Genomic DNA, 23,027 nt, shown 5'->3' with positions numbered 1-23,027 from the left:
AGCATCCACATTAGTCTCCCCTCGCTTCAGGCTGCCCTATTGTGATTTTGCACCTTGAATTAGAAGCAGCAGCAGCGATATTAGGTGGTTACTGGGTGCAGAACACTGTCCTGAGTGCTGGGAATTCGATATAGTTCCGGCCCCTCAGGGGCTTAGAGTCTGAGATCCTCACTTTGAGGTAGAAGGTTGTGTCACTTGTGTTGCATCTAAAACCAGTCTTACTCTCTTCTTCAGCAGCTACAGTTTGACTTCCACCCTCTTCACTAGGCTGAGACGGAAGTTACGAAGAACTCGGACTTCTTTCAGTCTTTTATTTCCCACCTTTGCCGTGTCTCTAAATCTTGCTAGTCTTTCCTCACTGCTATCTCATGGAGCCATGCCTTCCTCCTCACCCTTACAATTACCGCTCGGGTTCAAGACCCCATCGCCTTCTGGCTGAATTGCCGCCACTGCAGCGGGGTGGGCACCCACCTCCCGAACGGTGGAGGGAAGGAGGAGTGAGAAGGTCAGGGTGGAGTGAAATTCACTTAGTGGAAGATGGCAAGTGAGGGGGCGGAACCCACTAGGTAGCTGGGGAAATTGCTTGGAGGGGGCGGTGAGTTGCAAGTAATGAGAGAGCAGGGAGGAGGAGGAGGAGGAGGAGGAGGATGGGAGAGTTTGGAATTAGATAACCAATCCCAGCCTTTTGAGAGAATTTTAGCGCAGTGTACAATCGAGGCATGGATTTTTCGGGAGAATAATAATTGTGGTATTTGCTAAGCACTGTACTAGGAGCTGGGCTAGATACATGATAGTCGAGTTGGACACAATCCCTGTCCCACATAGAACTCTCAGTCTTAATTCCCATTTTACAGGTGAGGTTACTGAGGCACAGTCTTGCCCGAGGTCACCCAACAGACAAGTGGTGGCTGGTAGAACCCAGATCCTCTGACTCCTAGGCCTGTGTTCCTTCCACTGGGTCATGCTGCTTCCCAAGGTACATTTTGCTGGGAATCCTGCAGCTTTGGCAGAGGGACAGATTTGTAAAATGCCCAGCCTCCCTCCCTCACGTTAATGAGTGCTGGCCCCTTCATCTCTTTGCTCTGCCTTCTCCCTCCCAGTACCCCTTTTCCTTATGCCCGAGAATAGGAGCAGAAAATATACAAATGCCTGTGAAACTCGAAGGAGAAAGAGAAACAAATTTTATTCAGTTTTTTAAAGGTCAGCAGCCAGAGTTCTCTCGGGTCGACGCACCCGCTAAATAGTGTGGTGGCTAAAGCTTTGAAATCACAAATAGAATGAGTACTGCTGACTTTGCTCCCCCGCCATCTTTACCTGGATGATTCTACTGCTTGGTTCAAAGGAAGGGTGGCATCTCCACTAGGGATTTTGCTGAATGAAGATCCCACCTTGAACCTCTTGTTTTTCCGCCGGCAGATCCTCGTGCTGGCCTGGGAAAAGGGGAGCTTTTCGCCTCCACTTCTAATTGGATTGGGCTATGCTGAAGCTGCGTCTTTCTTGTTTCTAAATGTTGCTTTTTCCCAATTCTGAACCTGTCCATTTCTTCAATCGTTCCTGGGTTCTGGCCCCGATTTTTCTCCGGTTACATCCTGAGAGATCGTTCCCTATGGTTGAGAGATTTTATTTCGGAAAGCTCGGAGTTGTCGCAGAAGTAGACTTTTCCCGGTATAGTCTCTGCTAGCAAATGAAAACAGATGGAATCAATGCCAGAAGTCCAGTACTTTATAACTGAAGTTGTCACATCTTAATTAAACTTGTGGGATTGGGAGGAGATGCAGGTAACGGAATACTTTTTTCCTTTCTCGGTTGCAGATGGCTAAATTGATCAAAATTAGTAGATCTTGTTCCCTGACTGTCTCAAGGTGACCCTGGGGTACCCACCATCTCAAGGTCAAATGCTATCTCGTGACCTCCTGAGCCAGCAGGCAGAACTCGGAAGTGAGGGTGGGATACCGTCCCCACAACCCAAACTGCCGGGTTGACAGCCCAAGCTGGGAATACGGAAGGTGCCCCTCACCCCCGTGTCAATCAAACTAGGGATGGAGGAGGGGGGAGGGCAGAGATTGGATAAACTGAAGCTGGAAATTGTAATGGCCCAAGAGCACAGGAGATAAATTCTTGCCACCTCTAACCTTCTGTGCGGAGGAATGGGACTAGCTGCAGGTGGCCTCTGTCCAGAGCGTGAGAAGGTTACTCTGCCTGCGCCGAGTGAGGAGCTGTGGGATGGGTGAGTGTCCCGTCCTGCTGAACGCTTGTTGTGGGGTTGGAAGCCAGATACTGCGCCATGGGCATGTAATGTTTAAGTGGATTTGATGCCTAAATGGGTGCCTCCTGAGTGGGATGTGAACATGGTGGGAGCTAGCCGCCTCTCCAAGTGCGAGTAACATATAAGTGGGTAATGCATAAGTAGATTCCTCCTTAGTGGGGCGCGCACATGGTGGGAGCTAGACGCCTCGCCACATGCGAGTAAATCATAAGTGGGTTCCGCTTGGGTGGGCCCATTAGGGAAGCTCTAACACCATATTTCTCCCTAAAGGGAAAGCCGATTTGTTGCGTCTAAATAACCAAATAATCCAATTCGCCCCGCAGAATAAATTTTTTACAGAACTCAGGTTTTTCGTCGCCGGCCTCTCTCTCTCTCTCGCCGCACCGATTCTGAACGAACCCGGCACACTGACTCTCTCTCCAACTTGGTGACGAGTGATATAATTCTGTGCTTATAATTCTTGGTATGGACTCGGAATAATTTTAGTGGTCAACTAAACTCTATCACGCAAAATGGATTGCATGCTTCTCCCAATACTATATGTGCATGTGTGAACATATAAGAGCACATTGATGATAACACTCTGCCTATATTCCTCCAGACTGAAAGTTCATTGTGGGCAGGAACAGGTCTACCAACTCTGGTATATTGTACTCTCCCAAGCGCTTAGTACAGTGCTTTGCACAGAGCAAGTGCTCAATAAATAAAACTGATATGTTTGATACTTACATTGATATGTTTGTCCACCTTGTTGGTCTTAGATTGTAATCTCCCTGGAGGCAGGGACAGGGTCAGACAGTGACAGACTTTTAGAGACTTCCAAGATTTTCAGGTGGAATGAATGGCTGTTTAACTCGTTACCCACACCCAGGGGAGACCAGAATCTCTTTCTTAGCCTCAGAGGGAACGGAGCCCGGAGCATACTGGGATGTGCCAGGTTGGATCCTTGGAAATTGTAAAGGCTGCAGTCTTCTTGCCTGCCTTCTCATTTTGTATATATTTTTATTCCCGTATTTATTTTGTTAATGAGGTGTCCATCCCCTTGATTCTATTTATCATGATTATGTTGTCTTGTTTTTGTCCGTCTGTCTCCCCCGATTAGACTGTAAACCCGTCACTGGGCAGGGATTGTCTCTATCTGTTGCCGAATTGTACATTCCAAGCGCTTAGTACAGTGCTCTGCACATAGTAAGCGCTCAATAAATACTATTGAATGAATGAATGAATCTTTCTCATCTGGTTCTAGTTCTCAAGGAAAGCTGTCGTGACCCAGAAAGAGAGGGTTTTTACTGAGCTCAGGGTGGACCTCCAGGAGAGTCCAGAGAGCAGATTGCTATCCTAGGGCGGTGGGGACAGCGTGCTTTCAGAAGACCTCTGCTCCTAATTCTTGAGAGGGAAGAAAGAGAAGGCTAAAAACCAGGCAACCCGGGAAAGCCCTTGATAAAAATACAGCAGCTTACTCTATCCTCTTTCTTCTTCAAGAAGCCTAGTGGATTTTGCTATATGTAAATGTCCGCCCTTCCTACTGCACCCACGTATGGGTGGATAGAGGTCTATCTTAAACAGGCTGATAAAGGGCAACTGTGCACCAGTCTTGTTTAGTTTGTTGCTGCATATTCGTGCCCTGGCGAGTCCCACAAAAATAAAGATGAGTCGGGGTGGGGATGGAACTGGTAAGAACGTTTATCGCTGTGGGAGAAAATGGATGTAGACCTCTTTATGCCCTCTTGGGTAAAAATGGGAGAAAGAACCCAACGGTTAGGATCCCTAGAATACTACTGAGAAGCAGTGTGGCCTAGTGGAAAGAGCATGGGCCTGGAAGTCAGAGGACCTAGGTTCTAATTCTAGCACCATCATTTGTCTGCTGGGCGACCCTGGGTGTTACTTTACTTTTCTGTACCTCAGTTTCCTAATCTGTAAAATAGGAATTAAATACTTGTTCTCCCTCCCTCTTAGGCTGTGAGCCCCCTGTGGGACAGGGACTATGTCCAGTCTACCTATATTGTACCCATCCCAGTGCTTAGCTCAGGGCTTGGCACATAGCAAGTGCTTAATAAAAAGTTTTATTATTATTATTGCTATTGTTCACCAGCTAGACTCTCAAGAAGTGCCAAAGTTGGATTTTAAGGTACCATGTTGATTTGAAAATAATGTGCAGCTTACTGGGAAATATCTCACTGACATTTTGGATCATTTTCCAATACGTTTTTTCCTTGAGTCAAATGATAACCCTGACGTGCTTACCTTGGACTCGGGGAAGACAGTAGCACTCTCTTCTGTTTCTCTTCTTCCTTAAGAAGTTGGGTCTCTTCCTCCTTGTCCTCCTCGTCCTCCTCGTCCTCCTCATCCTCCTCATCCTCCTGCTCCTCCTCCCCTCTATCACTGGAACAGTAACTCGAGCTAGCGAGTAAATGATACATCTATTTATTGGACAGCCCTCTAAGAGCCAACCCAGCCAACCTTGAGGAAGCCTACCAGGCTTGAGCCACTCAGGCTGACTTCTCTGAACTAGATTCCAGTTTCCCCCCATTCTCAAGCACCCTCCCAGTAACAGAGAAGAGCCTCTTTCTAATCTTCTCCTGAACTCCCTTCCCATCCCACCCTTGGATTCCAACCAGATTTATGCCTTCCCCCCCAGCCCTCCTTCCATCTTTTCCCTTCCTTGCTTTCATCCTTACCAAGACTGTACACTGGCGAATCTTTCAGGAGCCTGGTTGACTATTCACTTTTTAAAGAAATGATATTTGTTTAGCATTTACTATGTGCCAGGCACTGTATTAAGTGCTGGTGTAGATACAAGTTAATCAGGTTGGACACAATCCATATCCCACAGGGGTTGTCTTAATCCCCATATTGCAGATGAAGTAACTGAGGCACAGAGAGTGACTTGCCCAAGGTCACACACAGCAAATGGCCAAGATGGGATTAGAACCCAGGTCTTTTTGACTTCCAGGCCCATATTCTATCCACTAGGTCATGCTGCTTTTCCACTTGCTTCAACTGCAGGTGGATCAGTGCTCTGTCAAGATGGTCTGTCCCGCTCCCTTCTTTTCTCCCCTTTCTTCTCTCCCCTCCCCCCGGGGACAGGCAAGAACATCTGTCTCCATGTTTAGGACAACTGTTTTTCTCCTGTGCCTGCTTGGGGACAGAGAAGGGAGGGAGAAGGAGGGAGAGCAGTTTGGGTTTACTGAGCCCTGAGTTCCAAACAATGATTATCTTTCCTGTGAATATAGTCTTGATCCCCCTTCCTGTGTTCTTCTTTCTCCTCTTCCTTAAAATGTATGCCTCTAGGGACAACCTTTGCATGCTTAGAGTACCTAGTACTTTCATATTTGTCCTGAATAAATAACATCCATGACCATAATCTTGACAATAAATTTGTCTGCTATGTGACCTTGGGCAAGTCACTTGATTTCTCCGTGCTTCAGTTACCTCTTCTATAAAATGGGGATGGAAGACTGTGAGCCCAGTACGGGACATGGACTGCGTGCAACCTGATTAACTTGTATCTAACCCAGTGCTTAGTACGGTGGCCGGCCCATAGGAAGTGCTTAACAAATACCATAAAAAATAAATAATTGAACACTTTGGAGGAAAAGTATTCTCAAAATACAGAATATTACATTATTGGCTGCATCCCAGCCAACTGGTTTGATGGCTTCAGGAGTCATCTGTGTTGATTCGTAGTCACTGAGACCATTTGCGCACATGCAGACGGCATTCTGTGTCTCCTGTGATTTTCAGCATGCAAGTCCAACCAGCCCTTGTCCCCTCACCCTGCCCTCCTGCTCTCTCCTGTTCCACTTCCACCATTTTCATCCTTCCCAATCACAACTTCACTCCCAGAACTGGTCCCCTTCCAGGTTCCAAGCTGTTTTAGGAGGATTCCTCAGAGACTCACTTCCGGTGAGGGCTGAGAATGTGTACAGTGATGAACCTCTTGTATTTTTGCTGCTCCCTTTACCTTGGGTCTTTCCATGGCTCTTGGGGGTCCTGTTCTGATTTCTGGAGCAGAGAAGTCCTTAGATCGATGAAAACTGTGGGGGGCTCTGGTTTGCCCCTCAGGTGCAATCCTTCATGCAGGCCTTGACTTGGCCAAGTTGGTAAGAAGCTATCTCCTCTGGGAATAGGAAACAATGTTTCAGGAACATTCAAGACAATTTCTTTGGATTATTCATTGGTACCAAGCTAAGTTTCCTAAAGACACGAGAGCTCATCCACCTACGAAGAAACCGACTACCTAACCCAAACCTTTCCTGATTTTTTCAGTCTATTTTGTCCTGATGATATAATAATTGTGGTATTTAAGCACTTACTATGTGTCCAAAAGTATTCTAAGAGCTGGATAGATACAAGGTAATCAGGTTGGATGTAGTCCCTACAGTCTAAGTAGGAGAGGGGGCACAGGCATTGATTAATCCCCATTTTGGACATGAGGAAACTGAGGCCCACAGAAGTTAAGTGACACATCCAAGGTCACAAGGTCACAAGGTCACAAGGCAAGTGGCAGAGCCGGGATTAGAACCCAGGTCTTCTGAGTCCCAGGGTGATCCTCTTTCCACTAGGCCACCCTGCTTCTCTCCTCCGTGACAATGTAGAATAGTCAGTCCGGCAAGTGCTTACTTACTGAGTGCCAACCAATAGTGGGAAGACATAGTGAAATGGAGACTTGGCTTTCTTAGAATAGGGAATACTCTGGTTTATTCAAAGCCAGAGGGAAAGGAGCCAGGATTCCCCGGAAGTGGGATCTAAGGCTCGTGGTGAAGGTTTGGCATTTCAGCATATGAATGTGGGACTGGGCCTAGCAAGATGAGGAAATAGGCACCTCAAGGAGCCTGGTAGGGGCTTTGAGCTTCTTCATGAAGTGTTTTGTTTAATAATAATAACAATTATTATTATTATGGTATTGGCTAAGCACTTACTCTGTGCCAGGCACTGTACTAAGCACTGGGGTGAATACAAGCAAATCAGGTTGGACACAGTCCCTATCCCAGGTGGGGCTCACAATCTCAATCCCCATTTTACAGATGAGGTAACTGAGGCATAGAGAAGTGAAGTGACTTGCCCAGGTATCACAGCAGACAAGTGGCCGACCTGGGATTAGAACCCATGACCTGACTTCCAGGCCCATGCTCTATCCACTCTACAATGCTGCTTCTGTTGTTAAGAACAATAGACTACAGCAAGAGGAGAGGAGAGAAGGGAGCTTTAGGAGTGAGCTGAAGCTTGGGAAACAGCTGGTCTGGACTGTGGGCTAGAGAGGTACTAAGGGCAGTGGTTAGGTATGACACAGCTGACCTTGGGCGAGTCACTTCACTTCTCTGTGTCTCAATTACCTCATCTGTAAAATGGGGATTAAGGTTGTGAGACCCATGGGGAACTTGTATCCAACCTGATTAGCTTGGATCTACCCCAGTACTTAGTACAGCTCCTGGCACAGAGTAAGCATTTAACAAATGCCATAAAAATGTGAAAGTAAAGTGGTACTGAGGCAGGACAAATCCATTCCTGAATGCCCAACAAGGCCCAGCTTTACGGGTTTTAGCAGCAGGGGAAGCCAGCAGGGAGGTGATCCAAGGTTGGAGGGCTAAGTGCAACAGAAGGATCAGGGACAGGGCAGTTCAACTTTCCTTCCCTTTAAATGAAGACAGTTAAGTCTCCCCTCAGTCTTCTCCTCTAATGTCAGGTTGGAACAAAACAGTGGAATCCATGTTTCTTAACAGCTCTTTTGAACTTTATCTTATTAGCTGACTTTAGGGGGATTTGCTACAAGATTAGACCGAAGAAAACATTGTTTTGAGATAATGCAGACAGGTTTTTTTGTAGTTTTAAGATCCTATCCTTTGGCATGGTGGGCTGGTCAGAAATGTGCAAACTTTACACTCCTCCCTCACCCCACTGTTAGTCTGCTTGGATTTCAGGAATTGTCCTGGGGTCTCTCAAAGTGTCAGGGGTTGGGATGGACAAAACCAATGGGACGGAAGAGTCAGAAATGCTTCCATCAATCAGACAGACAGGCTGACGTCAGAGTTGGGCTCTCTGTGGGACAGGTGGAAGTTGATTTTACAAACATCAGTCTTGCTGCACGAGGCAATCATCATCATCATCATCAGTGGTATTTACTGAGCGCCTACTCTTTGCAGAGCCCTGTATTAAGCACTTGGAAAAATACAGCAGTTTGTAGACATGTTCCCTGCACACAGCAAACTTACAGTCTGGGGGGGGTGACAGACATTAATATAAATAATTTCTAAATATATAATTTATAGATATGTACAAAAGTGCTGTGGGGTGAATATCAAATGCCCAAAGGTCTCAGATCCAAGTGACCTTTGTCCAATCTCTGCTGACTGGGGCTCGATACTTAAAGCATTAGCAATTCAAAACAAAATAAAACACAGTCCTGGCTTTGAACAGGCATAGTGAGCTGTCAGTGCTCTGACTGACCCAGATTGAGTAAAGTGAAGGATTAATAATCTGGACAATAGCCCCAGAAAAATTTCACAAAATTCCCCCCTTAAAAAGGATCTAATTGAAAAAGGATCTAATTGAGCTTTAGAAAGAACCACTGGTTCAAATCAGAGTGATCACTTCCAAGAAGCAAAATGAACATTTCTCTTATGAGCAGTCTCTCCCCATGTTCTTCTCCCACTTTAATACCCAGATACAATCATTACTGCTCAAGAATTTAGTGACTGCAGCATGTCAATCAATGGTATTTATAGATCCCGTTTTGTATGCAGAACACTGCACTAAACGCTTGCCACTAATAACATTAAAGTCCTCCATATTAAGAAGCCACAGAAACAGAGCTTGATTCCAAAATGACACCCCCTTCCACTCGGGCCTACCTGCTTCTTCTGACCTGGAGCTCCTTGGAGGAACAAAGCTTGTCAGTTGGCTCCATGTAGCACGAAGACATGGCCTTGGATTGCTTGGCACACAAGTTGACCAGCTGCTCCATAAGCTTGTCCTGCGATTTTGCTGCCAAACTTTCTGCACATTACCAAGCAAGAAGACAGACACTAGGTGACGGACCACCTTTGCCCCTTGTTCACAAACAAGGATTTGCTTAATAGGACAGCCAGGTTCTCCTAAGCCCGGGATCCAGAGACCAAAGTAACAAAAGCACACGTCTTCTACTTCAAGGCTCAAAACATTTCTCCACGGCTTGGATGCCAACTAACCCATCAGTCCCAGGGTTGAGTTGACCGGGACCATCCTCCGCGCCACTCAGGATTTATTGAGCATCTATTTCATGTCTCTGGATGCTTGGGAGTGCACAAAAAAAGTAGAAGGCACAGTCCCTCCATGGAGGCTCATCAAACCTGCCGAGGCCCCCAGTCGATCGATAAATCCGTCTCTCAGTGGTGTTTACTGAGGACGTAATGGGTACACAGTGCTTTGGAAAGTACAGTACAACAGAGTTGGTAGAAGTGACTCCTGCTCACAAGGAGCTTACAGTCTATAGTGGGAGACAGATGTTAAAATAAATTACAGATCGGGAAACTGGTAAGGCTGGAGTAGCAGAGAATGGTCAGGATAATGATAATAATGATAATAATAATAATAATAATAAATTGTGGTATCCGCCAAGCACTGGGACAGATACAGTACAGTTGGATCAGATATTGACCCTGTTTCACACGCCACTTCTTCAGCTTTGGAGCCACACATAATAGCCTTAGACTTTTTCTGTGGGGCTGAGACTCTGCCCTTCTCCAAGAAACTTGCCCTCTCCTCGCCTTGCCTGCCAGGCTGTGGAAGCCCCTGTCAGGAACTGGGAGCCATTCAGTCACCACCTTTCCCCACCACTCACTTTTGGTGCTGGGGGGCGAGGACTGACCTTTGAGGGGCAGGGAATGTTTCTGTTTATTGTTGTACTGTACTCTCCCAAGCGCTTACTAAACACACAGTAAGCACTCAATAAATGCAATTGAATGAATGAGAGATGGGGGAAGTGAGTAGGAGCTGCCCTGAGGATGCTTTATTTTGTTTATAATGTCGCTCAAGAGCAATGGTGCTATTTTGTTTTTCACCTCATGTGAATGCTTTGTTTATTGCAAATTTTTACAGTGAGAGAAGGAAGAGATTTGAAAGAAAGTCAGTAAGGAGGGGCACAAAGAACTACAGCGCGAAGGGGCCAAGAGGAGATGTTTGTCAAGAGGATGAAAAATCTTGGAATGGCTGAGCAAGGAGTCTATAGGAGGAGAAAAAGAACTGAGGTGCCATCCAGGTAAATTGTCTAATGAATTCTGGCAAAAACAAAGGGAATGGCGAGGCGAGATGGACTAAGATAAATAAACGTGGTAGGAGCTGTCACTGGGCTGCAGGAAGCTAACTCAAGATCAGTGGCGTGGAAGAACCCTCAACAGGGGAATTCCTCCTTCCCAATTTAAGGTAGACCTTGGCTGCGAGTGGGATCCGCTGCAGAGCATGAGGGTCCTCCCGAGTGATCGCCCCAGTCTTCCTGCTCCTTCAGGCTCCGAAGAATCCTGTCTAAATCCAATTGGTTGAGTTCCTGAAACAACGAAACCAGATAGCCCTGATGTTATTACGTAGGTAAGAAAGGACACTCCATAAAGATAGCTCTCTTGGTTTGATTGGTGCAAGTACTCCAAGACTAGGATTGGTAGTGATCATGGTATGTATTAAGCTAGCCCACTACGCGCAAAGCTCTGTCATCAAACCACAGTATTTACTGAGACCTCGCTGTGGGCTGAACACAGTAGTAAACTCTTGAGAGAGCACAATATAACAGAGTTGGTGAACATGATCCTTGCCTGCAAGGAGCTCACACTGTCACGGGGAGACTTGTGTTAAAGTAAATTAAAGATATGTACCTAAGTCCTGCAAAGCACAGGGGTAATTTTAAAGTAAACAGACCTCAGCGCCAACCTGGATGTATAAAACCAATGCCCCAGCTTGGCAAGCAACAAACTTTCCCATTCATCCCAGGCAGTAAAGATTTAGGTCAGGGGGGAAAATGGTTAAGAAGGAGGCTTTCTTTGATCCCTTATCTTTCTCGTATCTCTTATCTTTATTAACCTGGGTGCCTCTGAGGGAGAGGGCTGGCTGGAAGAATAGAGTTCTAGATCTGTTAATTTTGGTGTTGCTACCCAAAACAAATATGCAAAAGTTTTCAAGGAAAAAATTCCTTGATTATCAGAGTTCTCATTTACTTAGATACCTTTCATAGTAACCACTGATAACTATTAATTTAGGATCTTCGGGGAATATGTTGGCTTGGTCACCTGTGCAGTCGCCCATCAGGTTTATAGTTAGTCTTTTGGGGGGTGGTCCGGGTCACTTTGCTTTGCTGGGGAAGTGTAGGAGTGAGGAGAACTGATTAGTTAAAACAATGAAAATAGATTAGAAAAAAGGGGCTTCTTTTCATGTGGTTTATTAACATTAATAGCTCTTTATTCCCTGACAATGCACTTGATTTTTCCCCTCTCTCCCCATAGCTTTTAAGTGAGTCCTGTCTTCACCTACTCTAAGAAAAAACAAACTTTTGTAATAAAACGGCAAAGACCTCACAGAACTGAACAAGAACTTACTGTAAATGTTCACAATCAATCAATTCATCAGTGGTATTTATTGAGCACTTACTATGTGCAATGCACTGTATCAAGTGCTTAGAGTACAATACAAAAGAGTTAGCAGACACGTGCCTTACCCACAACAAGCTTATAGTCCAGAGGAGGAGTTTACTGTCTAATTCCCTGTCTGTAATTAATTTTAATTTCTGTCTCCCCCCGGTTAACCTTTAGCTTCTTGAGGGCAGGGATCCTCACTTCCAACTCTTTAGTAAGGTACTTTCCTGGGCCCTGAGTACAGTAATCAGTCAATAAATACCACTGATTGATTGATTCCATAATAATAATAATAATCCTTCCTCATAAGCTCCCTGAGGGCAAGGATTGTCTCTTCTAACTCTTCTACGGTACTCCATCAGGTGTTGAGTACAGTAAGCACTCAATAAATACCACTGATTGATTTCTTCCTCATTCCTAGAGAGCTCTAGGGTCTTCTACGCTGAATGGGTGAGGACCAATACTCAATTTGTAATGAAAGGGGTGACAGGCTGATGAACTGTCATTTCCTGAAGTGCCAGAGCAAGTCCTCCAAACACAGAAATTGCCCTTCTCTTTCACCCCTTCAGACCCAAAACACAAGAGATTAATTCAGAGGCCAAAATGACCATGCATTCAATAAAAAACAGCTACTACGGTGATTCCTAGTTTGTTTTTTTTAAATGGTATTTGTTTAGTGCTTACTATGTGCCAGGCACTGTACTAAGCCCTGGGGTAGATACAAGCTCATCAGGTTGGACACAGTCCCTGTCCCAAATGGGGCTCACAGTCTTAATCCCCATTTTACAGATGAGGGAACTGAGGCACAGAGAAGTGAAGTGACTTGCCCAAGGTCACACAGCAGACGAGGGGTGGAGTGGGGATTAGAACCCAGGTCCTTCTGACTCCCAGGTCTGGGCTCTGTGTACTAGACTGCGCTGCTTCCAATCTCTCTCTCCCCACTCCTGCCATCTGTTTGCCCACTCCTTTCTTGATATATCGATCTATCTGTGAAGTTGTCCACAGAATTTTAAGATGATGCCACTGAGTGAAGTTTTCATCTACATGAATGCTGCCCCAAAGGCCGATATGGGGTGGACAGTCCTGGCCACACCAGGTACCTATAAAGACTCTCTCTTGTTGTGTTGTACTGGCTGTTTGTAGCAATTGGGGCTCTCCATTCGTGACTGTTACTGATCCTGTGAAGACCCCAAAACTGGACATACACACCCAGAAAAACCTCTGTTAATACTGGGGAAACCCTTCAGGCCAGCCCAGAGTCCAGGAAGGGTCCAGTGAACCACATGAAACAGAATCCAACAAGAACCAGTAATCATCAGGAAGTTGACGACAATAATAATGGGATTTGTTAAGCGCTTACTATATGCCAGGCACTGTACTAAGCACTGGGGTGGATATAAGCAAATTGGGTTGTAAACAGTCCCTGTCCCAAGTTGGGCTCACAGTCTCAGTCATCATCTGGACGACCCTGGAGCAAAGCAGAGAGTCCCCCTTCATTCCCCTTCCCCTGGAGGAAGGCTCAGGACTGTCCGTCTCTAGGTGAGGACAAACGGGGTGTGAAAGATTAGTGTTTGTGGTCCATGACAGAGCTTTGTGTCCGATTCATTCATTCATTCAATAGTATTTATTGAGCGCTTACTATGTGCAGAGCACTGTACTAAGCGCTTGGAATGAACAAGTCGGCAACAGATAGAAACAGTCCCTGCCGTTTGACGGGCTTACAGTCTAATCGGGGGAGACGGACAGACAAGAACAATGGCAATAAACAGAGTCAAGGGGAAGAACATCTCGTAAAAACAATGGCAACTAAATAGAATCAAGGCGATGTACATTTCATTAACAAAATAAATAGGGTAATAGGGTCCGATGTCGGGGTGCCCTGCCTGATCCACTTCCCCTCATCAGTGAGGTACAGCAGGGTTGCCAAGTAGGGCCAGTCTTCATCAATTAATTCTGCACAGCCATGCTGGAAGATACAACAAGGAACTGCAAATGCTGGTGTCAGAAACTCTCCCTACTCAACAAGCTGTGAGCATCATTAAAAATCATAGTCCTTCAAAAGTTGCTCTGGGCAGTTGATTTCATCCTATCTTTAACTTTATTTTTGTGTCTGTCTCCCCCAGTAGATTGCAGTCCTCTTGCAGGCAGGAATCAGGTCTCCTAATGCTTGTATACTCTCTCAAGTGCTTCATACAGTGCTCAGATTGATAAACTGGAAGGTCAGTAACTTTAGCAACCTTAATGCTAAGGACACGGACCCTAACTTTAGTATTAACCTTCTAGACTCTAAGCTCGTTACGGACAGGGAACGTGTCTACCAATTCTGTTGTACTATACCCTCCCAAGTGCTTAGTACCGGGCTCTGTACACAGAAAATGCTCACTAAATACCCTTGATTGAAACACCATACACTGAATTAGGAATTTTTAGTCCCAGCATAAATGAGAACACTGCCTAAAGAAGCTTGTCTTTACAAAGAGGATGTACACATGAACTGGACTCATGGTGAGAGATAATGACGGTATTAGAAGCAGTTCGTAGTGCCTACCTGGAAAGAAAGTAATGTCAGTCCTTTGGCCTTCTTGTCTGACATGGCTTCTTGCTCCTCTTCTGATCCAGTGCTTTGCTCCACCTGGTCATCCACAGACTTAGAGGGAAGACATTTTGTGAGCTCTGGCTTTTCTAAGACCCCGAGAGGAGGTTTGAGAGTCTCCTTATGGAGGATAGTCGTTTTTATCATCTTCTCTCTCTCTCTTCTGGTAGTTTTCCAGTTTAACAGCTCTGAGTCTTCTGTCAGGGGTGAGATATCAAAGCAAAAATGATCAGTTGCCTGACCTCTTTCCCCCGACTGAGTAGCGTCTTCCTCTCCCTGAGGTCCTTCTGTCAGGTCTTTCACTGTAGATGGCTCAGAAAATTCCAACGAGTCGCCTTTCTGCCACTTGGGAGTTTCTTCTGGGATTCTGAGGAGAGCATCTGCCGCCTTACTGTCTTGAGAAGGCCACCTGATTTTTAGAGGTTGGATAATGTCCTTTTGTGGAATGGCTGAAACCTCCTGGCCTCCAATCCAGGCTTCTCTTAACTTCTTTATTGTTTCTTGCCTTTGCTATAAAGGAGAACAGTTACAACTCGGGTAAGAGAACTTCTGGGAATCTCCAAAGGCAAGGGAACATGGTTGAGTTTATTTTGATTTCTTGGTGGGCTCAGCTCTCCTCTTTGAATTCTGTAGTGGGGAACAACACAGCTTCGTGGACCCAAAGAAAACCAATCTTCCTCTATCCCCGCTCACGGTCTCCCCAGCCACTAGTAGAAAAGCATTGTCATGTCATTCTACAATCAGCATGAGCTTCTATGGGGATTCCTCAACCTAGAAATGCTATTTTTTTTGTGGCTGTTGGCTTGACCCTGGTTTGTTCCAGCTGTGTCCCCTTTTATGCCCCAAAGAGTTCTGGCAATACAAGGGTGCATCTACATCATCATCATCATCATCATCATCATCATCATCATCATCAAGTGCTTAGTACAGTGCTTTGCACACAGTAAGCGCTCAATAAATACGACTGAATGAATGCCGGGAACATTTTGGGGGCGGAAGAGATGTTTACAGATTAAAAAAAAAACCCTTAACTTGAAATTTGAGTTTTATATAGGGACAAAGAGGGGTTAAAGCCCAGAGAAAAGAAAAAAATAGGAAAAAGAGGGGACCACGCTTTGCAGTTCAGCTCTATCAAATCACACCCGGTGACAAGGACAAAAGCCAACCCTGAACGTCACCTGGTCATCTAGAACATCTGGAGAAAGATCGGCCAGCTCTTCAGACAGATCGGGGATCAGAGTCGCTTCATCTCGTTGGAAAATGAACAGTTCTTCATCATCGTAATCAGACTGTCAACAAATGCACATTTCAAAGTGGGCAGGGAATGTGTCTGTTTATTGTTATATTATACTCTTCCAAGTGCAACATGGCTCAGTGGAAAGAGCACGGGCTGGGGAGTCAGAGGTCATGGGTTCAAATCCCAGCTCTGCTGCTTGTCAGCTGTGTGACTTTGGGCAAGTCACAACTTCTCTGTGCCTCAGTTACCTCATCTGTAAAATGGGGATTAAAACTGTGAGCCCCCCATGGGACAACCTGATCACCTTGTATCCCCCCAGCACTTAGAACAGTGCTTTGCACATAGTAAGCGCTTAACAAATACCACCATTATTATTATCAGAGGTGACTGACAAAGAAACAGGAAACTGCACTACAGAGAATGATGACGCTTCCTGGACTTGTATTCGTCACTGGGCACTTCCTGTCTGATCTAGGAGAAGACGGAGCTGATTTTTGCCATTGAGCTCTTCTTCTCTCCATGCTTCACCTGCCATCAGCAAGCTGAGTCTTCAGCACCTCTGTCCTAATCGATGCAGAGGTCAGGGGGAGCCTTGAGCAGATCTTTAAACGGCACAGCACCAACAGAACATCTGGCAGCCAGAATGGTCTTGCAAATTGCAGTTTTTTGTCCTGTCCACAGCCATCAACACCTAACCCCTGGATCTGATATATGCAAGGCTTGGAAGCCTAGCTGCTCTCAGAGGATCTGCATCCCATCACTTTGGCTGTTAGAAGAGACTCCCTCTGTGGACTCTCATCTGTCAATCAGTCACCAGACACAGAGTAGTCTTAGATCGGTTCTCTCAGAACAGCAGCAAGACTGAGAGCAGAAATTCTCAACTTTGAATGAATTAGGGTCTTATTTCACACTTACTAGGGGTGAAGCGCTGGGGTAGGCCTAAGATAATCAGCTCAGGCATAATTTCTGTCTCACATGGGGCACAAATCTAAGAGATATGAAAAGCAGGCATTCATCCCCATTTTACAGAGGAGGAAGAAACTGAGGCACAAAGAGGTTAAGTAGCTTGCAGCTTGGGAAGTTTATGCTTCTTCAACTTAGTGGAGTTAAAGGACCCGGGTTCTAATTCTGACTCCCCAACTTGTCTGCGGGGTGACCTTGGTTAAGTCGATTCTCTGTGCCTCAGTTATCTCATCTGTAAAATGGGGATTATTAAGACTGTGAGCCCCACATGGGACACGGGCTGTATCCAAAACTGACTAGTTTGTATCTATCCCAGCACTTAGTACAGTGTTTGGCCCATTGTAAGTGCTTAGTAAATACCATTAAAACAAAAAAACTTGCCCAAGATCACACAGCAGGCAGGGAGCAGAGCCAGGATTAGAAACCAGGTCCTCTAACCCTCAGGCCTGTGTTCTTTCCACCGGGCCAAACTGCCTATCAACCAAAAAGCTTTCATTTGAAAGGATAAACATAGCACTTAAAGTGCTGGGGAAACAAGCACAGAGACTGGAAAGTGGGAGCAACAGCTATGTGGAGGCTAGGCAAGTGTGGAAATAATATGGGTGCATTTCTGGGGAAGGAAAAGATGTCGAGGAAGAACTCAGGGGCCATGCCATGAACAGGAAGCCTTACTTACTGAAGAAGAATCCGAATCCAGAGATGGGAGCTGATCTTTTACTGAATCTAGAATGGAGCCCCAATTTGCTACTGTCTTTTCCAGGAAAGGATCTGGGGGGTGATTTGGTGGAGAACTTCGTTTGTCCTTTGTAGCCATGTGGAATCACCATTTAGACATCGTCAGCATGAAAATCTTCAGAGAATAATCCTAAAAAAATTGAAGACAAAAACTCCACGGAGATCCATTGTTTAATAAGGGCCGGGGTTCTGGTGATTTAGTGTCTTTTCTGGTCTTTCGAAAAATCACCCTACACGCTATGGCTTTGTCACAAATATCTAATAATGAAAACGGTAACATGGGGTTCAAGACCCCTAGGGATACGGCAAAGTAGCGTAGGGAGAACAGGGAGTGGGGCAAACGGTGTGGTATATAAAGGAAACTCTTGGGTCCTAGCAAGAAAAGGCAATAGCAGAAATCAACTTGCTTAGAGCTACTGGCTCTGAGGTACTACGGGAGTTGTTTGCTCTCCTCACTCACTGTAGCTGCTGCTCCTTTCTCCTCCACCAGAAGAATAATTGATCTCTGGTAAGTATTTTACTATCATTGAGATAAGTGGCTCTTTCCACTGAACCACGCTGCTTCTTAGGAGAGGACACTATAACAGAGTTGACAGACACCGATCCCTGGCCGCAAGGAGCTTGGAGCAGTTTGGGAAAGGAATAAAGGAAGGGATTCAAGTATTAGGAGAGGAACAGGAGCCTTATTCCTTATTTAAAGAATAGGAGCCTTAAAAAAAATAACCCGAAAGGCAAAGTGGAAGCAGATTAGCATGGATTATTTTTGAGGAGGAGGAGGAGAGAGGAGGTGGAGCAGAGAAGCAGCTTGGCTCAGTGGAAAGAGCCCGGGCTTGGGAGTCATTCATTCATTCAATGGCATTTATTGAGCGCTTACTATGTGCAGAGCACTGTACTAAGCGCTTGGAATGAACAATTCGGCAACAGAGAGAGACACTCCCTGCCCATTAACGGGCTCACAGTCTAATCGGGGGAGAGGTCACGGGTTCGTATCCCGCCTCTGCCACTTGTCAGCTGTGTGACTGTGGCCAAGTCACTTCTCTGGGCCTCAGTTCCCTCATCTGTCAAATGGGGATGAAGACTGGGAGCCTCACGTGGGACCCCCTGATGACCCTGGATCTCCCCCAGCGCTTAGAACAGCGCTCTGCACAGAGTCAGCGCCTAACAAATACCAACATTAGTATGATTTTCCTCCAGCAGCGGTTCTCGCTCTCCCTTCCCTCCTCCCCGCAGGTCGGGCCGGGGGGGAGGGGGGCGGTTGCTATAGCAACGGGACGCCGCCGGGGGCCCCAGCAGCTTCCTCAGGCGCCGGCTCCCCGCGGGCCCCCCGCTGACCTCGGGGGGTCCTCCGGCCGCCCCTCGGGGCTCCCCGAGGGCCGAGGCTGGCGGAGGAACCGGACCCCAAAGCGCCTCGGCGAAGCCTCCTCTCCTCGCCCTGAAGGCGACTCAAACGGCCCCGCCCCTCGCGCCTCAACGGCCCTGCGGAGGCCCCGCCCCCGCCGGCCGGCGCCCGGAGGCTCCGCTCGATGATTGGTCGGTCGGAGCCCGGCTCGGCCCCTATCGGGCTTCCCATTGGCTGGAGGGCCTGTCCATCCGGATCGGGGGGGGAGCGCCTCCTCTCAGGGAACTGAAGTCCCGGCGGCCTTTGCGTCCCGTCACTTCCGGTCGGGCGGCGTCGGTGGCAGGAGGCCGGCGGACGGAGGCCTGAGGTGGCGGCGGAGGCGGCGGGAGGCGGTGAGTGTCTTTGGGCCGCCGGAGGCGAAGAGGGACAGTGGTCGGGGCGGACCCCGGGCCAGCGGAGCCGCCGGCGCCTAAGACAACGGGTCCCGCCCCCGCAGGCCCCCACCCCGGCGGCCCCCACCCCGGCGGCCCCTCCGGGGAAGGAGCGGCAAGGCTCAGCCGCAGGAGGCCCCCAAAGAGCCCGAAGGACTGACTGCACACCCATCATTCATTCAAAAGTAATAATAATAATGCTGGTATTTGTGAAGCGCTTACTCTGTGCAGAGCACTGTTCTAAGCGCTCGGGGAGATCCAGGGTCATCAGGTTGTCCCACGTGAGGCTCACAGTTCATCCCCGTTTTCCAGATGAGGTCACTGAGGCCCAGAGAAGTGAAGTGACTTGCCCACAGTCACCCAGCTGACAAGTGGTACAGCCGGGATTAGAACCCATGACCTCTGACTCCCAAGCCCGGGCGCTTTCCACTGAGCCACGCATAATAATAATGTTATTTATTAAGCGCTTACTATGTGCAGAGCACTGTCCTAAGTGCTGGGATGGATACAGGGTCATCAGGTTGTCCCATGTGAGGCTCACAGACTTCATCCCCATTTTACAGATGAGGGAACTGAGGCACAGAGAAGTGAAGGACTTGCCCACAGTATTTATTGAGCGCTTACTGTGTAATAATAATAATAATGTTGGTATTTAAGCGCTTACTCTGTGCAGAGCCCTGTTCTAAGCGCTGGGAGAGATACAGGGTCATCAGCCTGTCCCACGTGAGGCTCACAGTTAATCCCCATTTTACAGATGAGGTAATTTAGGCCCAGAGAAGTGAAGTGACTTGCCCACAGTCACACAGCTGACAAGTGGCAGAGCCGGGAGTCAAACCCCTGACCTCTGACTCCCAAGCCCGGGCTCTTTCCACTGAGCCACGCTGCTTCCAATAATAATAATGTTGGTATTTGTTAAGTGCTTACTATGTTCAGAGCACTGTTCTAAGCGCTGGGGGAGATCCAGGGTCATCAGGTTGTCCCACGGGAAGCTCACAGTTTATCCCCATTTTACAGATGAGGTCACTGAGGCCCAGAGAAGTGAAGTGACTTGCCCATCGTCACACAGCTGACAAGTGGCAGAGCTGGGATTCGAACCCATGACCTCTCCCAAGCCCGGGCTCTTTCCACTGAGCCACGCTGCTTCTCTAATGTGCAGAGCACTGGACTAAGTGCTTGGAATGGACAAGTGAACAACAGATACAGACAGTCCTTGCCCATTGACGGGCTCACAGTCTAATCGGGGGGGGGGACAGACGGACGAAAACAAGATAACGTAATCGCGATAAATAGAATCAAGAGGATGGACACCTTAACAAAAGAAATACGGTTATAAAAATAGAGACAAATGAGCACAGTGCTGAGGGGAGGGGGAGGAGCAGAGGGAAAGGGGGAAAAAAGCGGTATTGATCAAGAGAAGCAGCGTGGCTCGGTGGAAAGAGCCAGGGCTGGGGAGTCAGAGGTTGTGGGTTCTATTCCTGGCTCCGCCACCTGTCTTCTACGTGACCTTAGGCAAGTCACTTCACTTCTCTGGGCCTCAGTTCCCTCATCTGTAAAAATGGGGATTAAAAAATGGGAACCCCTCGTGGGACAATCTGATGACCCTGTATCTACCCCAGCGCTTAGAACGGTGCTCTGCACATAGTAAGCGCTTAACAAATACCATAATTATTATTATTATTATCGAGGGCTTACCTTGTGCCGAGCACTCTGCACCAAGCCCGCGAGTGGACATCAGCCCGCAGACCCTGGGGGATTCGCCCGCAACTCTTTGCTCTTAGGACATTGGAGTCCGCTTTAATAATAGTAATAATCGTGGTATTTGTGAAGCACTTACTATGTGCAAAGCACTGTTCTAAGCGCTGGGGGGATACAAGGTCATCAGGTTGTCCCACATGGGGCTCACAGTTTTAATCCCCATTTTCCAATTGAGGTCACTGAGGCACAGAGAAGTTTAACTGACTTATCCAAAGTCACACAGCTGGCAAGCGGCGTAGTCAGGGTTAGAACCCATGACCTCTGACTCCCAAGCCCGGGCTCTTTCCACTGAGCCACGCTGCTTCTCTGTCCGGGCCTGGGAGTCAGAAGGATCTGGCTTCTAATCCTGGCTCCGCCGCCGGTCTGCTGGGTCACCTTGGGCAAGTCGCTTCACTTCTCTGGGCCTCAGTTCCCTCATCGGTAAAAGAGGGATGAAGACTGTGAGCCTCACGTGGGACCACCTGATCACCTTGTAGCCCCCCCAGTGCTTAGAACAGTACTTGGCACATAGTAAGCACTTAACCAATGCCATCATTATTATTTTCTGGGCCTCTCTTACCTCGTCTGCAAAACGGGGATCGAGACCGAGTCCCAAGTGGGACAGGGACTGTAGCCAACCCGATTTGCTTGTATCCACCCCAGCGCTTAGTACAGTGCCCGGCACATAGTAAGTGCTTAGCACTGACCAAAATTATTATTAGCATTTACTGAGCTTCCATATAGCTGAGGGAAACAAATACGATTGAACGAATAACTAGGCAACTCACTGTCCTAAGTGGTTAAGTTGCTTATAACCACCACAGTGTGTAGTATATTGCCTGGCACATGGTAAGTGCTTAAATACCACTATCATTATTATTATACTATTATTAATAACTAGTGGGGAGTCAGAATTTACTAAGAAAATCAAGCAGTTCTCAGAGTTTAAGTATTCAAAAAAAAAGATCTGATTGTATGTGAAGAATTTTCTTTTTGCTGAGCAAAGGACAAGAGATAATTTTGGTTTAACTTTAAAAGAAAAGATTAATAGACACTCCTCATTAGAAAATGTGTGAGATTGTGGGTTTTATCAATCAAATAGAGCAGTGTTCTTAGTATACTCAGTACTAATTACTGAGAAGAAACATGACAGAGCATGAGCCTAGGAGTCCAAAGGTCATGGGTTCTAATCCTGGCTCTGCCCCTTTTCTGCTATGTGACCTTGGGCAAATCACTTCATTTCCCCGGGCCTCAGTTCCCTCATATGTAAAATGGGATTAAGACTGAGAGTCCTATGTGGGACAGGGACTGTGTCCAACCCGATTATCATGTACCTACCCAGCGTTTAGAACGGTGCCTGGCCCCTAGTAAGCTCTTAATACATGCCATTACTATTATTATTATTAAATGCCGGGAAAGTTCAACAGAGTTAGGGAACTATTTGCCCTCAGGGACTTTATAAACTAGAGGGGCAGAGAGACGCTAAAGTAATTTACAGATATGAGGAAAAGGAGTATCCACAAGAGTTAACGCTTAAGTTATCTGGAAAGGAGTGGCTCTTCTCGAACAAAGTAAGGAATGAGAGACAAAGAGGCAAAAGAGAAAACAGCACCAGGTGCTGCAAGCATCGAACATGACAACACAACAAGGCACAGCCCTTTTGTGTGTACGATGTGGCCGGAACTGTGGGTCCTGTCTCTGGCCCTCAGCCACACAACCGCTCACGTACATTTCACTGTCATTGGTGTCTTCTTCGATTATGAAGGACAATTGTGTGTAATATTTAATAGGAATGTAAGATACTTGCATGGTTCCTCTCGGAAAAATTTAAGAATGGAGGAAAAAGCCATATGTCAGGATAGAGATCTGAACTGGTTCTTCTCAGCCATATGTTTTTATTAAAGACAGGGTCAACACTGTATCCTCCCAAAGTCAGAGAATAGGGAGGAAAAGCGAGAGAATAAAATAAAATTGAGTTTTTTTCCTGGCTTCTTCTCCCAAGGGCTTTCCTCTTCTCCTGTAATTCTCTCCATCTAGATTCTGAGTGGGTTTTTTTCTGGGAAAACCAGCAATTCAAGCTGTGGAATGAATGTCTTACCTGACTTCTCAATTGGACTGTTTTAAAAGAGGTTG

The 23,027-nt window shown here is 46.9% G+C and overlaps 2 protein-coding genes across 4 annotated transcripts in view; one reads left to right on the top strand and one right to left on the bottom strand.

Moving 5' to 3' along the window:
* Positions 1–1,158: 1,158 nt before the first annotated feature.
* DNAAF8 (dynein axonemal assembly factor 8) lies at positions 1,159–18,837 on the bottom strand. 3 transcript variants are annotated; one of them, XM_029076064.2, is made up of 9 exons: positions 18,723–18,837; positions 17,332–17,520; positions 15,634–15,744; positions 14,411–14,965; positions 10,673–10,787; positions 9,118–9,262; positions 6,231–6,386; positions 4,511–4,666; positions 1,159–1,677 (listed from the first exon to the last, which is right to left on the bottom strand). In XM_029076064.2, the coding sequence occupies exons 2-9, from the start codon at positions 17,467–17,469 to the stop codon at positions 1,605–1,607; spliced, it is 1,449 nt and encodes a 482-aa protein (XP_028931897.1). In that variant the 5' UTR covers positions 17,470–17,520; positions 18,723–18,837; the 3' UTR covers positions 1,159–1,604. The 3 variants fall into 3 exon arrangements, with proteins under 3 accessions (XP_028931897.1, XP_039769470.1, XP_028931896.1); XM_039913536.1 differs by having other exon boundaries at positions 1,159–1,674; XM_029076063.1 differs by lacking the exon at positions 18,723–18,837 and adding an exon at positions 18,564–18,654.
* Positions 18,838–19,079: 242 nt separating this feature from the next.
* The window catches only part of ANKS3 (ankyrin repeat and sterile alpha motif domain containing 3), a 34,723-nt gene continuing 30,775 nt past the window's right edge, over positions 19,080–23,027 (top strand). Inside the window, exon 1 of the mRNA XM_029076035.1 lies at positions 19,080–19,121. The gene's annotated coding sequence lies outside the window, so the exon portion shown is untranslated. The remainder of the gene's footprint in view (positions 19,122–23,027) is intronic.

This window comes from Ornithorhynchus anatinus, chromosome 11 (assembly GCF_004115215.2).
Source record: "Ornithorhynchus anatinus isolate Pmale09 chromosome 11, mOrnAna1.pri.v4, whole genome shotgun sequence".
Taxonomy (NCBI): domain Eukaryota; kingdom Metazoa; phylum Chordata; class Mammalia; order Monotremata; family Ornithorhynchidae; genus Ornithorhynchus; species Ornithorhynchus anatinus.
This window is presented reverse-complemented; position numbering and strand designations above follow the sequence as displayed.

Excerpts from the sequence above, each read along its gene's own strand:
- DNAAF8 (XM_029076064.2), bottom strand. The coding sequence starts at position 17,469 with ATGGCTACAAAGGACAAACGAAGTTCTCCACCAAATCACCCCCCAGAT. Across the intron at positions 14,966-15,633 it reads CAGATGTTCTAGATGACCAG|CAAAGGCAAGAAACAATAAA; the intron begins GTGACGTTCAGG and ends TCTCCTTTATAG. Across the intron at positions 10,788-14,410 it reads TGACATTACTTTCTTTCCAG|GAACTCAACCAATTGGATTT; the intron begins GTAGGCACTACG and ends TCGTTGTTTCAG.